The sequence below is a fragment of the Rhodnius prolixus genome, unplaced genomic scaffold (assembly GCF_049639745.1).
Source record: "Rhodnius prolixus isolate KJV_2025 unplaced genomic scaffold, Rpr scaffold_2, whole genome shotgun sequence".
Classification (NCBI taxonomy): domain Eukaryota; kingdom Metazoa; phylum Arthropoda; class Insecta; order Hemiptera; family Reduviidae; genus Rhodnius; species Rhodnius prolixus.
The window spans coordinates 62729635-62744854 of record NW_027411592.1 but is presented as its reverse complement, the minus strand read 5'-3'; the positions used below and the strand labels follow the sequence as shown (position 1 = coordinate 62744854).

The following is a 15220-nucleotide window of genomic DNA, read 5'->3' as shown; positions in this document are numbered from 1 at the left end:
TAAGGAACAGTAAATATCCACGTTACCTGCGTTCAAGAGTAAACTCTGACAAGGGGCTTTGAGGGGCAAAAGGAAGGAACTTCTCTCTAAGCTATGTCAATCAGCGGATTAGTGAAGGTGAATTCTTAAGGTCAATGGACTCCACGTTTAGAGTCACGTGTATAGTCTGCGGTCTTTATGTGGGGTGCTAATAGTGGCTCCCCCTCAGCGCAATCCCCCCGGCCAAAGGACTCCGTTCCCACTAGAGGGATTAATGTGGCATTTAGCCCACAGATCTAAACATGCTATCTATATCCGTGACAGTCTCTCTTCACAAAGCACATATTTCTTCTTCCCGGAACGATAAATGTCTTATTCCCCTGCCAAGCGCTTGGAATTAGCTAGGCGAATTTGGGGAAGACATTTTACTATCCCCTGACGTGGGAAAATTTCTGTGAGAGGACAAATTTTTAAACGAAGACCCAAAAAGTGGTTTTAGAAATTATTGCGTGGGCGTGGGGTACCTTCTAGCTCAAAAAGGAAAAGTGACAGAACTTTCGAATTTTGGGATATCACCTTGGAACTTGGCAGTAACTTGGCTGCAAAAATTCTCCAACCGGAAGGAGCGTTTATTGAATGAAATTTTCACTTTTGCAAGATTTGGAAGGAAGTCCTGAGAGTTGACTGCTGAGTTTTGATTGGCTAATTTATTTTATCCAACTGGGTGTGGGGCATATTCTCACCAGATACTAATAATTTATTTCATGCTCGAGCTTGACTAAAAGGCTCTGATCTTACGTCACTGACCCTGGAGGCTCCGAACTGATCTGTGAAGTCGCACAGGCTTGCCCAACCTTGAACTCATCTATAGATGATGTCCAATAGTTATGTTCTAATATAATTAAATTGTAAAGAAAGTACTAAATGCGATTTGTCTGTATTTCTAGAATACAAAGTGTTATTATAAAGCCTGATACAAGATATATATCTTTTAGTGCACTCGTTCTCCCTAAATTTCATTCGTTAGATTCAAAGAGGCACCATTAAATATTTATTAGATGTTTTGGCATGAATCCAAAACTATGGCAAGAGTCGGGAGATTGGCTGGCCCTTGTCCATACTCTTGAATGTTCTGGAAAACTACTTTCTATTGGCAAATCTGAGATGAAGAAGAGAGAGAGAGAGAGAGAGAGAGCAATGATTAAGGTTATTTTAGAACCTTACATTTGGCGAGTGGAGTCGCAAACAGAACCAGCTGTTCCGCATTAAACATGGCCTCTGCTTTCCAAATCGTCGTTCGAACTGTTAGTCTTTAGTTTTGTTATTATTGTAGCATAATAAATTCGTGTTTATAGTAGTTTATTTCAGCTAATAACCCCCATATATATGTATCAGTTCATCAGTTGATTATGGTTTCTTGACAACAGAAATATCATGGACTACGTCGTATTATTAAGTTGGATAAGAGGAAGTGGTCTATGGCATTGTCCAACTTCCCTAATCATTTCCGACTTCCTCTTTTCTTCGTTTCTTGAAAACAATGGCGCACCCAACTCCGATTCTCAGCAAAATAAAATTATGTTGATTTTCTTTTTTTATAATTAATTTTCATATTTTTACAAAACCTCAGAGTTAATCCCATATTCTACAGCCTATCCCAGCGTTTCCCATCTTTTGGCCGTGCGACTTAACATAATTCTTGTCGCCAGTGGTTAATTTCATCATTATTTTGACTAAAGGTTGAGAAACGTTGGACTAAACTTAACCTTCAGTTGCTAGCCTTCATGGGGACAGAACGTAGCACATATCTTCTAAATTATTGTAGCAATTGCAGAAAAACAATTGATCCAGATCACTTGAGGATTCCACCAACATTAAACCAAACTTCCTTAATTATACAGGATGATATAAAGCGGAACCAGATGTCGCTGTGATATACGCTACTTCTTCTTCACCTTTTTCTGCAAAACTGTTAAACTCAGGTAACCATAAATTCCAAACTGACCCAATGAGTGTACTGCTAAAAAAAATTTAGTCATTTAGTAGTCATTTAATCATTTAGTTGGAGTGCCATTTAAAGTTGGCACTTGAATTTGGCAGTTGAACACATAAACAGTTTTGGGATGAAGGGGATTCAAGAGTGATTTAGGTGTATCAGATCTAAATCGGGTGTTTACACTTACTCGCGTGCCATTCCGGAAGTGGGAATATCACGATCGTGTCAAATCCACCCTTATGCACCCCTGAGTTTGACTTTAGGGAGCATGGCATCAGCCTTTCTTACTCTGCTACTTTCACCATCTGTAAACAGACATAACCACTTCTTCTTACTATTAACTTGGCCGGAAATAGTTCCTCCTCACTGCATGCCCAAATTTTCTCCAGCGGAAGTTCATTTTTTACACAATGGATTGATCGTTTTCTCGAAAAGCGACTGCTCGGCTTGTTCTGTAAACTCTAAAGGTAATGTCTCTGAATATTGCAATGCCATATTTCTATTATTTACTTCTGTGAGTAAGTAGTCATCAATATTTGTGCAAAAACAACATGTAACTTGTGAAGGAAATTCGTCTGTTGTAACTAATTTCGTGAGATTGTTTCTCAGAATTGTATAAATCACAAATAACCTTACCGATACATGTGTAACCTACCCTTTCAATGTTGACCCTCAATAGTCAATAAACTAATATTATTTTAATCTAATTTACCATTACATTCAGCTAAACAGTGGAATACAATAGTAAACACAAAGCTCTTTGTGTGTGTACAAAGGATATCCTTCTACAATCAGCACACAATCAATGTGCTTTGGAAATTTAGTTTTGGTAACCCTGGTAAATTGATTTCTTTGCATTTTTTTTTTTTTTTACATTGTTCTTATCAAACAACGCAAATTGCTACTTCCGCTTTCTCCAAAAAGGAAATTTAGTGAGGGGCATGAGGGTTAGATGTTTCCCCCCTCAACCTTTATAAGTAAAATCAAAATTTGGTTATTTAAAGATAACCTTACCTCTCCTAATCTTTTGACTAATCCATAAATAAATATCTTTAGCCTAAAAACAAAATATTATGCGACGTTGATTTGTAAGAAAAATGATTGTATGAAGGAAAATAACTACACAAGTCGACGTGTCAAATTTAGAAAGGAGTGAATGAGCAAATCTGGCTGCACAGAGAGAGAGATAAACACTACGCAATATCGGGGTGTGCAGACACTGCGTAATGGAAGAAATGCAAATGCGCAAATGTTCATTTTGATCTGTTTCGTCCTTCTTTAAAGCTGAGTGCAGCTTTGACCTTCTCCTCCTCAGAAGTGTAGCCTGGGTGGATAACCATTAAACAAAATAAGCTCGTGCTTAGGGCATCAGTAAATGGGCACCTCACGACATGACAAAGTTCTGTACAGATATTTACTATACTAAGAAGGAAAGATTAAGGAAATTGCGGTGTGAAAGTATTATATTTAACGTTGGCAGTCTTTTTTTCGGCAATAGAATCAGGACGAATCGAGAAGTCGTTGAACTGTTCGGTGAGCCTGATATAGTAGCCACTATAAAGTCTGGTAGACTTCGATGGCTGGGACATTTGCACCGAATGGAGGAGACGAGAGGTCCCAGGAAAGCTCTATATGAACACCCTGGTGGAAAAAGACCGAGGGGTAGGCCTCGACTAGGATGGTTGATCGACGTGCAGGAAGATTTGGAAGCCCTTGGTCAGCAGAGATGGAGAACGTCGGCAAGAGATAGAGAGAGGTGGAGAGCTGTAGTGGCTGAGGCTCGGGTCCTTCATGGACCGTTATAGCCCTTGAGTAACTAAGTATTTTTTTCGTACTATTTAAAAAAATCCAAATTCAGCAAAAATGTTAAAATTTTGGAGATAAATAAGTGTAAAAAATAAATATGTTAATATCTGTAATGGATCAACAAATAAAGGAAAATATTGACAATTCTAGAGCTGTTTGGTGTTAAGTGTTAAGTATGATACGCAACAAAACAGTTTAATTCAGAAGTTACTGCATGGATGTCCGTTTTGCTAGTTTTTTTCTAGGATGCAGATACATTAGCGAAACGTGAACTTTATGAAGTAGATGTCGATTGGGCTTCTGATTGCAGTTGTTTGCTTTTCACTTTTAACTTTAAGGTCACAAATTGCATGCTTGGCGTTCATTTTCTTGGGTTAAGTGGGTTAACAATCTCATTGAGTCTCCTCATAGGAGTCATTAGGGGATTTTCGGATTCCTCACAAGTTACTTCTGAGCAAAAAGATGGAAATACCAATAGAATGGTAACATTTCTATTTTAATTAAAACCACATGCCCAGCATATGTGATATCATAATTAATATGAGGCGCCTCGGAAGCCGAGTGGTTAGAGGCGAGACCTGTAAAGCTAATAAATATAGTGGTACTGGGTTCGATTCCCGGTGTCTAGGCCTTGGATTTTATTTAATGGTTAATAAAAGAAATTTACAGTAAAGTATGTTTGTTGTCGCCTAATTGTTAGTTGGACGTAAAGTCCGCCTGAAAAAAATAGGCATTACTTTAATAATTATTATGATACAGTGTTGCTAGCTACTTCCTAGACTATCACGAAGAACCTCCAAATCTGTTACCTGCGAGAATCCTGAATCTCTATGGTTTGCTACGAACATTTCTTTATTAGTAAGTGAAAGTAATAAATATCTTAAGTGGATGTACGAGTGAGCAGAGACAAATAGATTTGGTGGTAGAACACAGCCGCACAGATCGTTGACCCACCTCTGTGTTTTTAATTTTAAATTTCTCAGCTCTAATTTTATTACCTGTAACTATATTTAGCACCACTAATTCTTTTAGAGAGTAAAATAATCTGAACCCAACCGTGAAACGCATTTATTTTCATACAGGAAGAGAAATTCTCATTTTGGAGATTCGTGTAAAGGCGAACTAAATATATTAAACAAATTAATCGATATTTTTTTTAAAACCTAGGAAAATGTAACCTTCCAATTTGGATATTGAATTAATCAAATTTCACAGTTGTTTTTTTCTGGTCGAATTTACAAGAACAAAAAATCGATTTAAAACCAGCAACTCTTATTAAATTAAGTAATTTACTGAACTAAACATTAGCACCCAATGCAGCGAAGTGATCAGTGCACTAGTTTTTTCTTATTCAAGAGATCTCTGTTTCTGCAGGGGTAGCCGCGAAGTTTACACAACAGTGTTGCTTGTATTGAAAATATTGTTGGAACCGTTTTGGTGGATATATCGATGATTATCCGTCACAGCACACAGTTTTTAGTTTTTCGGTTTCGGGTTTGAGGTTAATTCGTCATCTGAGGTTATTTACAATAGTTTGTTGAGGACGATAGAGACTGTTTTCTGTTAATCCCTTCACGTATTGGATACGCAAGCTTTGTTTGTATTCTTTGATCACACTGACTATCCGATTCTCCTGTGAAGTGTACCACGGGTAAAAGTGCTTTAGTGTGTTTACAAGTGGGTTCGTTAAACCTAAAATCTTTTTCTTTTTTTTTCAACAAACGAAAATTATTCTATAAATATTCTTAATATCTAGTAAAACACATTGATGGTAGATTAGTACATTTCTACAGATGTCGCATCTTAAAGTAATTCTTATCTTTTTTAGGTTATTATAGCAATAAAAAATCATTTTTTGTGAAAAAAACGTTTCAGTTACAAGTGTGATAAACCCCTCAGTGTACGACCTGTAAGTTTTTGCAGTTTCCAGTGTAAACAAAAGAAAAAATTTTGGTGTCAATTTAGAGAAAGAGGCTCATTCCTGCGTTGGTATTAATTGCAGGTTGGCAATCTAAATCCTTTACGATAATAATACCTGTAAATAAAGGTACCCAGTCTTGGCTTCCTTCGATGTTTTGAATTTTCTGGTAAATCGCGCACTCAATGCGCGATAGAACCTTTTTTATTTAGAGAATAACAAAGCAAATTCTTTTGGTGAAAACCAAGTTATTGTAATACTTCTCAATTTAATAAGTAGTAAGTAGTACACCCTGAAGAAGTAGCTGTACTACTTAAAACCCAAATATTAAGACCCACAGTGGACTGAAACCCAAATATGAGTTCTCGTTTAAATCTTAAATTATCAGATTAACGCAAGTGATCCGGAGTGTTCAGACAGAACTGGAACAACTTGTATTTCATCCACAACCCTAAGTTGGTATTATTTAATACGTCATAGCATGTGAAGTCTTCTATTCTTAAAACCTTGAGCACTACAACTGCACATTAAATTTCATCAACGGATCTTACATAGAGGTTTATTACAGTATTCACAACAGTTAAGTTCTAAGCAAAACATTCCAAGTTTAAGAAAATAAACAAAAACATCACAAAATAGAAATCTTTTGCAAAACTAAGAAAGGTCAGACCACCTTTTCAGTCGGGAACACTTGTGGCGGCATTGCACTCGTCTATTGCTCTCGTAACGATGCGAACTCTTAATGACTAACTTTATAAAAGAAATTAAACACAAATAAACAAAGTAAGGTACAAAAATAAAAATTAGTAGGAGGTGTAAAAAAAATATATGTATAAATATGTTAGAATTGGTTCTTAGCGGGCGAATAGTGGGGGCTAAGTTTGGTGGAAGGGATACGCTGTTGTTGGCGAACTCTTCCATTGGGGATTCCCGGTGTTTCAAGTCTTGTGAGTCGGCCAAATATCTCGTACTATTAGGTTGGGTCACATGTTTTTCCTGCTTGATTACAGGATTTAAATGATCAAGATGTTCCTGATCGCGAGATACCAAAATTGGGAGAAAGGGCTTTCTCCGCCCCTGATGCAGATTGCACAAACAACCAATTAAAAATGGAGTAAATGAAAGACCAGCGACGGAGGTAGGATTTAAATTGTTTAAATAAAGGTTTTATAAAAACCAAGGTGGCTTTCTATCTGACGATTTACCTTCCTACCTTAATTTGGCTCATCGAAAACATCATAACATCGGAAAACAGAAGCAGATAGCAGATTCTTTCGTCGTACAGAGCACAAGATAGAGTCTAGAGGTGAAAGCTGGAGAGAAAATACTAAAGAAAACACTGAGGCTGAGGTACTTTTGGACACTTGATAAGAATAAAGTAGGAATAAAAGCTACGAGGCAAAGAGGAACTGGAAGGCCAAGGACAACTTGGAAGCTGGGACGAATACAAGCATGATTCCAGGGCAAGGCTTTGATTTGCAGCTATCGTAAGATGTGCACAGAGGTCAGGTAGGGCAAAAGGACATCTCCACACGGAAGGGTGAAGATTAATAACATCCGGCTACTCGGCAACAAACCCACTGCCACTGTAAACTAATCTGTTTTGGGGAACATTTAACGATCGGAATGGGTAAAAATACGCAAGTTGCAATAATTGAAGCAAGTTATTAATGAGGCATTGCGGCGTGCTCTATTTTTATCCACAATGGGAATCACAATCTGTATGTGCATCTGAGCTTCTTCCAGAAAACAGAATGATTTTAGGAGATTCTCAATGGTTTTGCCTACGCCATGTTACCTTCCTACCGTGCTATTGTAATAAAATCTACAATTGATGGCAACTATCTTTTTCTTCAACTCAAGAAAGTTGCAAGAAAATTTAATGACGTAGTAAACCTTGGTAAGAGAAATCAGTGTGTGTTTGTTATGATTAATTTTAATATTGAATTTCTTTTAAACATCCAGCTGTTATCCGCAATAAAAGATTAGAGTTAATAAAAAGTGGGATGAAATCAAAATAAAGACGTAGTAGATTCAAAGAAACTATAACTGATGAGAGATCCACTCCCCCAATTATTTTTCTGGTTATGTCCTTGGAAATGATAAGATGATGTCACCTAAGTTCAATCACCTGATATCATCTTGGAGGAAGGAGCTTTAAGGTTAACTTGTTGAGACAATAGTTTGGGAAGGATTAGTTGTAGCGTTAAAACGGGAAATACAAAAGTCGAATGGAAAGAATTAAGAGAAATACTAAAGAGGAAGTTAATGGTAATAAATCGAACACTTACGTAACTATTGAAGGAAGACATAGACGTTAACACCTAGATAATGCTAGACACAAACATACGAACACCGCACCAGTACCATAGTCTGACTGATGAGTTACTGCAGAAGGCAAGAGGGCGAGTATGAGCAAAGATTGGCCGCGAGCCATGGACCCTCTCTGTCGCTCTGCTCTAAAATTAGCCATCGGGTGCCACCTCGCCTCCATAGACAGGGTGGAGTACAGCCGGAAACAGAAAACCTATTCTATACCCAGGACAATGTACCCACATAGTGTTTCGCTCTTTACCGGAAATTAGCAGAAATAGCGTGGTGACCCCATTATTTCGTCCAGTATTGCTCTAAAGTAAATAAATAGACTGTCCTTCAAACACTCGGACAACTATCTCAAACAGTCTAGTCCAATATCCACACTCTTCTATTGCATTATTGTGACAATTTAGCGCAAAAGGCCGCCAACGTTTTTAAATAGCTGTCGCTTTGAAGATCCTCTGAAATGAATTCCAATTTATACAAAGCCTTGAAGAAATCTAGAGTGACCACTCACGTGAATTTCTCTTGCTTCTATTAAACCTGTTTCCGGTAGGACAGTTGTATAAGGGTTGATCGTCAAAAACTGCACGAAAAAGCGTAACGTTGAAAAACACCCAACTTTGACAATTTTTTTCTCTTTTCTATAAAAGATAAAATTCCCAAATTTTCTTTAAATTATAGGGCAAGAGTAATTTCTTCTGCAACACCCAGATCTGATAGATTTTTGAGAAAAAAGATGCTAAAAATTAGCATTTTCAAAAAAATTGTTCATTTTTGTTATTGTTTCCTTTTTCGTAAACAATGTAGCGCCTAAACGCGCAGACAGTTTTTCATGAATGAGTTGTCATTTGATTCGAAATTTTATGTAAATTACATTTCAGAGATCTCTGACGCTGCAAATCTTTAGAAGAGCGAGTTTGCATCATGCAAGTAAGTCCCTCTCGCCATATTTTAATTTAATTTGTATGGAGAAGTGGCAGAGAATTCGTAGTTCGATATTTCTCTTTGCTTTTCTAGGGAGGATCACTGTAAATGAGAATTAACTTGTACTACTTTGATTAAGAGGAAGTACTGTAATCGCTACTTCCTTACAAATAAATACTTTACACTTTTATTTGAATTGTTATCCTAATAATTCTTCTCTTTTTTTTTGTGAAGTTCTTTGGAGGCAGTACTCTGAAACAAGCTCCGAGCACAAATGATCTCAGATCTGCATCTCAATTTTTTTTCTTAGAGGTTATTAATATTTTTCTGGTGATTATTGAAAATAGAAAATCTGTACCAATGCTACATTAATACTTCCAATTACGAGCTAAGTGAAAGTAAAAATCAGATGTTCAACGATGGTTACCACAGCAAATGGAACTTTAAAGTTCACAAATTAAATTTTAAAATTTCTTGATAAATTTTGACATATTTTAAAAGTACTAATTGATTTTATTATTTATTATTTTAGTGACCCGCAAGTGGTATAGATTTGCAAAAATGTCATTGAATCTGATGAAACAAGACACCACTGACCAGGTATCTTAAATATTTACCTATTTGTACATTTTTTTTTTTTTTTTTTAATTGTACTTACAATCGTTTCTTTAACTGGCAGTGAAAGGTTGAAAATTTAGTAGATTGCATCTTGTTGTTGATTAGATGCTGCTATTGAATTAATAAGTGTTAAGTCAGTTATCTAATAGTTTTTTTTGCAATTGAATGGATTTAAATGGATTTTACAAATAATATATACGAGGGGGTACCCAAAAAAAAACCGGAATTATTTTTTAAAAGCTATTTATTTACAAATTTTTTACAGAACAACCTTATCCCCTTCAAAATACTCTCCATTACAACTAATACATTTGTCCCACCGGTGCTTCCACTGTTCGAAACATTTTTTGTAGTCATCTTTAGAAATGGCTGACAGCTCCTTCTTCGTTTTTTTCTTGACCTCTTCAATGTTGTCAAATCGGTGACCTTTCATGCCCTTTTTCATGCGTGGAAATAATAAAAGTCGCACGGAGCCAAGTAAGGTGCGTGGGGCAGCGGAACCATGCCATTTTTAGCCAAAAACTGTTTAACAGAGATGGCTGTGTGTGCAGGTGCATTGTCGTGGTGGAAGAACCAGTCTCCTGTTTGCCACAAATCAGGTCTTTTTTGGCGAACATTATTGCGCAATCTTTTCAAAACTTCCAAATACAAGGTTTGATTGACGGTCTGACCTGGGGGGACAAACTCTGAATGGACTACGCCTTTGGCATCAAAAAAGCAAATCAGCATTGTTTTGATGTTTGACTTGACGACATTTTTTTGGTCGGGGTGAAGATGACGTCTTCCATTGGCTCGACTGTTGCTTTGTTTCTGGGTCATAACCATAGCACCATGACTCATCACCAGTAATGACCTTTGACAGAAAGTCTGGATCTGTTTCAAGCTGTTGTTTCAAAGCACGACATGTTTCAACTCGATGTTCTTTTTGATTGTCAGTCAGAACTCGAGGAACAAACTTGGCAGCAACCCTTTTCATCCCCAAATCTTCCGTTAAAATTCGCTGAACCGAGCTCCAAGATAACCCACTACTCTCTGACAGTTGATCAATTGTCTGTCGACGGTCTGTGAACACCAGCTCTCGAATTTTTTCAACATTTTCGTCGATTCGGGCAGTTGATGGACGTCCATAACGAGGTTTGTCATCAATCGACATGTCGCCATTTTTAAACCGAGTAAACCACTCGTATACTTGAGTTTTTCCCATAGCGTCATCTTTGTAAGCTGTTTTCAACATTAAAACACTTTCAGCAGCATTTTTGCCGAGTAGAAAACAAAATTTCAGAGCTGCACGTTGTTCACTTAAACTTGCCATCATAAAAAACGAAAAAAGAACAAAACAGCGCTGGTAAAAACAATCACTGCAGATGAACAGAACAAGCCAGGCAGACAACACAGGCAGGACTGAACTGGCAAGGAATTGCGCTATACACGTCTACCGGCAGAAATGCGTACTACATAAGCTCCATGCGCGGCAACGCAATTCCGGTTATTTTTGGGTACCCCCTCGTATAGTTATAGACCTAAACGTATGCATTAGTGCAAGGGTTTTCATTCAAGCCTTTACTTGAAGCTATTTCAAAAGCCTTTTCTTGTCAGACCCTCCAAGTTTAAGTAGCAGATAAAATAGTAAATCAAAGCTTTTTTCTTCTGAAATTCGCAGAATTATTCTTGTACTTTTATTTAATCTTAATACAAACATCTTAATGAACCCCCGTCAACGTTCCAGGGAACACAGGTCGAAGATTCCTGCATTAGTATAACAAAATTAAAAAAAATACAAGACATTTAAAAAAAATCAACATTTTGAAAAGTGTATTCAATATAATGGTACATCAAATTCTTCTGTTTTAATTAAAAATTTATACTTATCCAGTTTTAACTGACGGATCACTTTAAAATAGCACTTTCTGTGTATTGATTTTCTTATTAGAAGTTTGGTTAGGTTAGGTTAGGTTATACCAACAGCTGGGTATTCATATTTGCCGCTATTTTCTTTTAGAAATTCTGCTGAAAAATTACCTATGTTTAGTTAGCATTGTGCTCTCTATAAACTGGTGTTTATTTACAGATCATAGAATTCATCCCGCCGGAGAGAAAGATGCTGTCCAGTTCCAAGACCACCATCTACAACCCGTATCTGCCAACCCTTCGCAGATATTCCATCTGTGATATGCAAAGCAAAATGCCGTGGGAACATTCTAGAACTACGGTGCCGAAAGACGCCGGTAAAAAGATAAAGATTATTAAAATTGTCCAGTAGGACACATGTATTAAGGTTGATCGTCAAAAACTGTATGAAAAAGCGTAACTTTGAAAAACACCTTTAGTTTGACCATTGTTTCCTCTTTTTATTAGGGTTTAAATAAGGTTTTCTAAACTGCTATTTTAGATATTTTAAGGTTTTATTAACTTTGATTATTGAATTTCTAACCAAACTTCAAAGAAGAAAGAAAATCAATTCACCGAAAGTGCTATTTTAAAGAAAGGATTTTTCTGTAATTTACTGTGAATTTGCCAGACAGATTCGTTTGAAGCTGATCTAATGGCGTACTTAAGCTTAATTGTCAGTTTGGCTTGTAGTTTTTTCTTAATTAATAGTTTGGTTCAGAGGAAAGGTGTCGCATTCTATTAACATCATTATTAATTTGATCTCTTTTTTATGCAAATCTAAGATACAATAAAAATCAATAATATTCGTAAATTATGGTAAGAAAAAGTCATGTGAGTGTTCATACGAGAATCTTTTCAAGAGAAAGTAAAGAGAAACTGACGAATTACTGGCAAAAATTATTCGAAAACGATAACAACTTAATAAAAAATTTCTTGAAAATTAAGAATTTTTTTCCGAATAATTTGTTAGCATTATTTCTCATTATCTACATAAGATTAATGTTATTTCTAAAACAAAAAATAAAAAAGTTTATAAAATATGAGAAAATAATAAAAGTTTTATAAAAATAAGTGAAATGTATTGAAACACCATTGTTAAGGACGCCTTAACCAGCCCATAACTGGTTATCATTGGACGGGGCGTGATTACCATAGAGGTGGGCGTGACCCGCCCACAGCTTGCAACCATACTGCATTGTGATTGGCCAATACTTTAAACGAAATAATATCAATGAAATAATTAATTTAAAATTTTTTTCCCAACATTTCTCCCGTAGGTATTTGATAAACTTTCGAATTAAGCAAGAAAAAAAAATCTTTTTAAAAAATCGATAAATAATATTTCTTTTGGAATAATACTTCATGTTTTACACAATTATTGTTAACAGAAACAAAAAAGTCAAGGATTTGTACTGTTTAATCGTGAAATAGATAAAAGAGGAATGGGCATACTGTAGACTTGTAAGCCGCCATGAAGTAGGCGGTAAGGTTACTTTTTACTCCATCCGGTGGAGAACTCTAGTGGCAACTTCTGTAAACATAAATGCAGTTTCTACACTCATATTTGACCATATTGACGATTCGCTAGACTTAAGTAGAACTATCCTACGCTCATATTTTAACATGTTGGTCACTCACTAGACCTTACACTCCTATTTCATCTGTTGATTATGTGTTAGTCAATCTATACTACAAACCTCCATGTTAGTGAAGTAATTTGAGCTACTATTTTTCACCTTTGCTATTCGTCTTAGATGGAAACTCGTTTTGTAGAACTTTACCTGATTAGAAAGATCTCACGTAATACTGCATTACTCAGTTAAGATCCAATTTGCACAATCCAGCATTAGTCATAATATTCATTATCAAATAGAGGAACAGCAATATTTCAGTGAAATTAGTAGAACAGTTCCATTTTTTCCAATAGCTTATACATCTGGATTTTCAAAATAGATCGACCCAAGATGCACAATCTAGCATTGGCTGTAATTAAAACTGTCCGGTAGGATAGTTGTAAAGGTATCTTTTTAAAAAAATGTTTTGAATTGATTTTCAAACCTGTGTTTTGGTTTATCAATTGTTTGATACCTCCTTTTAAAATCAATCTAAATTAAATTAAGCGAGTATGTTCACTGAATAAAAATTATTTTATAGATGAAAGGCCAGCATAAAGGGGTCTCTGACATCTAATAAATTCTAAAAATATTAATAACAATTTAATGAAGTAAATTTACTTAAATGATATCAATGAAGTATTAATGAAATGATGGTTACTTGCTGATTTGTGTACCTTTTAGCTCTTAATCAACCATTGTACTTAACTTTTGGAAACTGTAAGTAAGTCTTTGTTCTGGAGACATGTAGTGTACTTAGGAGGGAGACTTGCAAACGTGTCTAATTTACGATACAGTGAAAACCTCTGTTTTGAGCTGCAAGGCAGCGAAGTATAGGCTGATGGAAGATTTTAATAAAAATAATTTTATAAAGATTCTGTAAGCACGTAGTATAACTTCCTTTAATCTTAGATATTTAAGTGCACTTTGGAAGATTCAACACATAAGTACATACCCTTTTACTCTCTTTATTACCTCTATTGTAACGCTGTACCAAATTTGACCTTTCTGCGATTTCCCAATACGGTATTTTGCTGGCTACAGCTGAACAGACTGACACCCATAAATTTTTAACAAATTAACCAATTTCATATCATTATTCCAGATAAGTTTGATGACGATAGCGTATTCTACTTATACAAAAGCCCATTGTCCTCATGTCCAGAATTCTCTAGTCTTTCGCCAGAAGAAAGAATCAAACGAGACTACAACCAACAAGATGTATTTCATCCAGCAGAGATGATTTATGCTAGACATTGGATAAAGAACAGGATTCCTTTAAAGAAACATCGGATAGTGGATATTCCAGCTGTGAGGTAATTTTCTGGTTGTCATCAGTGAAATTACTCAAGGAGGCAGTTCTTGGATGAAGGTTTTTGAAATTCTTCTAAACTATTTTCTTAAAACTACACTTACGGAACTTACGGTACGTGAAAACCTATATCAGCACGAACGCAATATTGTGGCATTCGAATTCTTGGTTACCAGTTGTTGCAGTCTTGATAGTTTAGTTGTAGTTTACGAACATTCAAAACTATTTACACGTCTGTTACTTGCAGAGATTACAGTTTTGGAAATTACGGATTGCGGTCAGTGAAGCCAGAAATTAAGCAAAAATGGAGAGAGCACGTTAACATCAATCCGGAAGCACCTAAAAAGTTTCTTAAAAAAGTGCCAAATTCTTAGGCTGTTCGCTACGAACAAGATTTATTTGTGAACATTTTAGTTTAAAAATTTAAATAAAGATAGAGTGAAATATTTTTTGTCTCTTACTCCTAGCAAGTATGGCGATCCAATTTATAAATACTTGAGGACTCTCATTGGAAGGTGTCACAGGAAGTTAATTACCAATTAACTCAAATCATTTTTCGGAGAAAATATTTCCGGTATTTATAGCAGATCTGAGAGATAGGTTGAACTTGTTGATTCCCTATAAGAACACAGAAGAAAAGGGTACTACCTAAATATGCGGACCAAATCAAAAATCTTATATCTTAGAAGTTAAAAGGCACTATAACAAGGTATTTAAGTACAATCCAGAGCTACATTGACTTATGCCTTATTAAACTTCAAGCAACGATTAATTTTTGTAGTTAGCTTAAGAAAACTCTGTTTCACTCCAACCTGCCGGAGTGACCCCAGTATCGACTTTCCGTA

General features: G+C 35.9%; 2 protein-coding genes across 9 annotated transcripts in view; one reads left to right on the top strand and one right to left on the bottom strand.

The window, feature by feature from the left end:
* Nucleotides 1–8123, bottom strand: part of Fhos (Formin homology 2 domain containing) — a 138924-nt gene extending 130801 nt beyond the window's left edge. For 4 of the 5 annotated variants that reach the window (XR_012455946.1, XM_074120236.1, XM_074120234.1 and 1 more), the window contains exon 1: nucleotides 6373–6460. Coding sequence is in view for 4 of the 5 variants with exons in the window: in XM_074120236.1 (XP_073976337.1) it covers nucleotides 6373–6402 (30 nt within the window). In the remaining variant the exon portion in view is untranslated. Of the gene's footprint in view, nucleotides 1–6372; nucleotides 6461–7990 lie in introns of those variants that run through there. The other variant, XM_074120235.1, reaches the window with a different exon arrangement.
* Nucleotides 5008–14823, top strand: LOC141450136 (sperm microtubule inner protein 8-like). 4 transcript variants are annotated; one of them, XM_074120252.1, is made up of 7 exons: nucleotides 6976–7599; nucleotides 8900–8948; nucleotides 9177–9254; nucleotides 9475–9542; nucleotides 11629–11785; nucleotides 14169–14379; nucleotides 14623–14823. In XM_074120252.1, exons 4-7 carry the CDS (start codon nucleotides 9504–9506, stop codon nucleotides 14747–14749), a joined length of 534 nt encoding a protein of 177 aa, XP_073976353.1. In that variant the 5' UTR covers nucleotides 6976–7599; nucleotides 8900–8948; nucleotides 9177–9254; nucleotides 9475–9503; the 3' UTR covers nucleotides 14750–14823. The 4 variants fall into 4 exon arrangements, with proteins under 4 accessions (XP_073976351.1, XP_073976353.1, XP_073976352.1 ...); XM_074120250.1 differs by lacking the exons at nucleotides 6976–7599; nucleotides 9177–9254 and adding an exon at nucleotides 5008–5589; XM_074120251.1 differs by lacking the exon at nucleotides 9177–9254.
* Nucleotides 14824–15220: the final 397 nt, after the last annotated feature.

Bases quoted from the DNA above. Each gene is read 5' to 3' on its own strand.
- LOC141450136 (XM_074120249.1), top strand. From the start codon at position 7,491: ATGTTACCTTCCTACCGTGCTATTGTAATAAAATCTACAATTGATGGC. The intron at 7,600-9,474 runs GTAAGAGAAATC...TTATTATTTTAG, and splicing joins TAATGACGTAGTAAACCTTG to TGACCCGCAAGTGGTATAGA. The intron at 14,380-14,622 runs GTAATTTTCTGG...TGTTACTTGCAG, and splicing joins GTGGATATTCCAGCTGTGAG to AGATTACAGTTTTGGAAATT.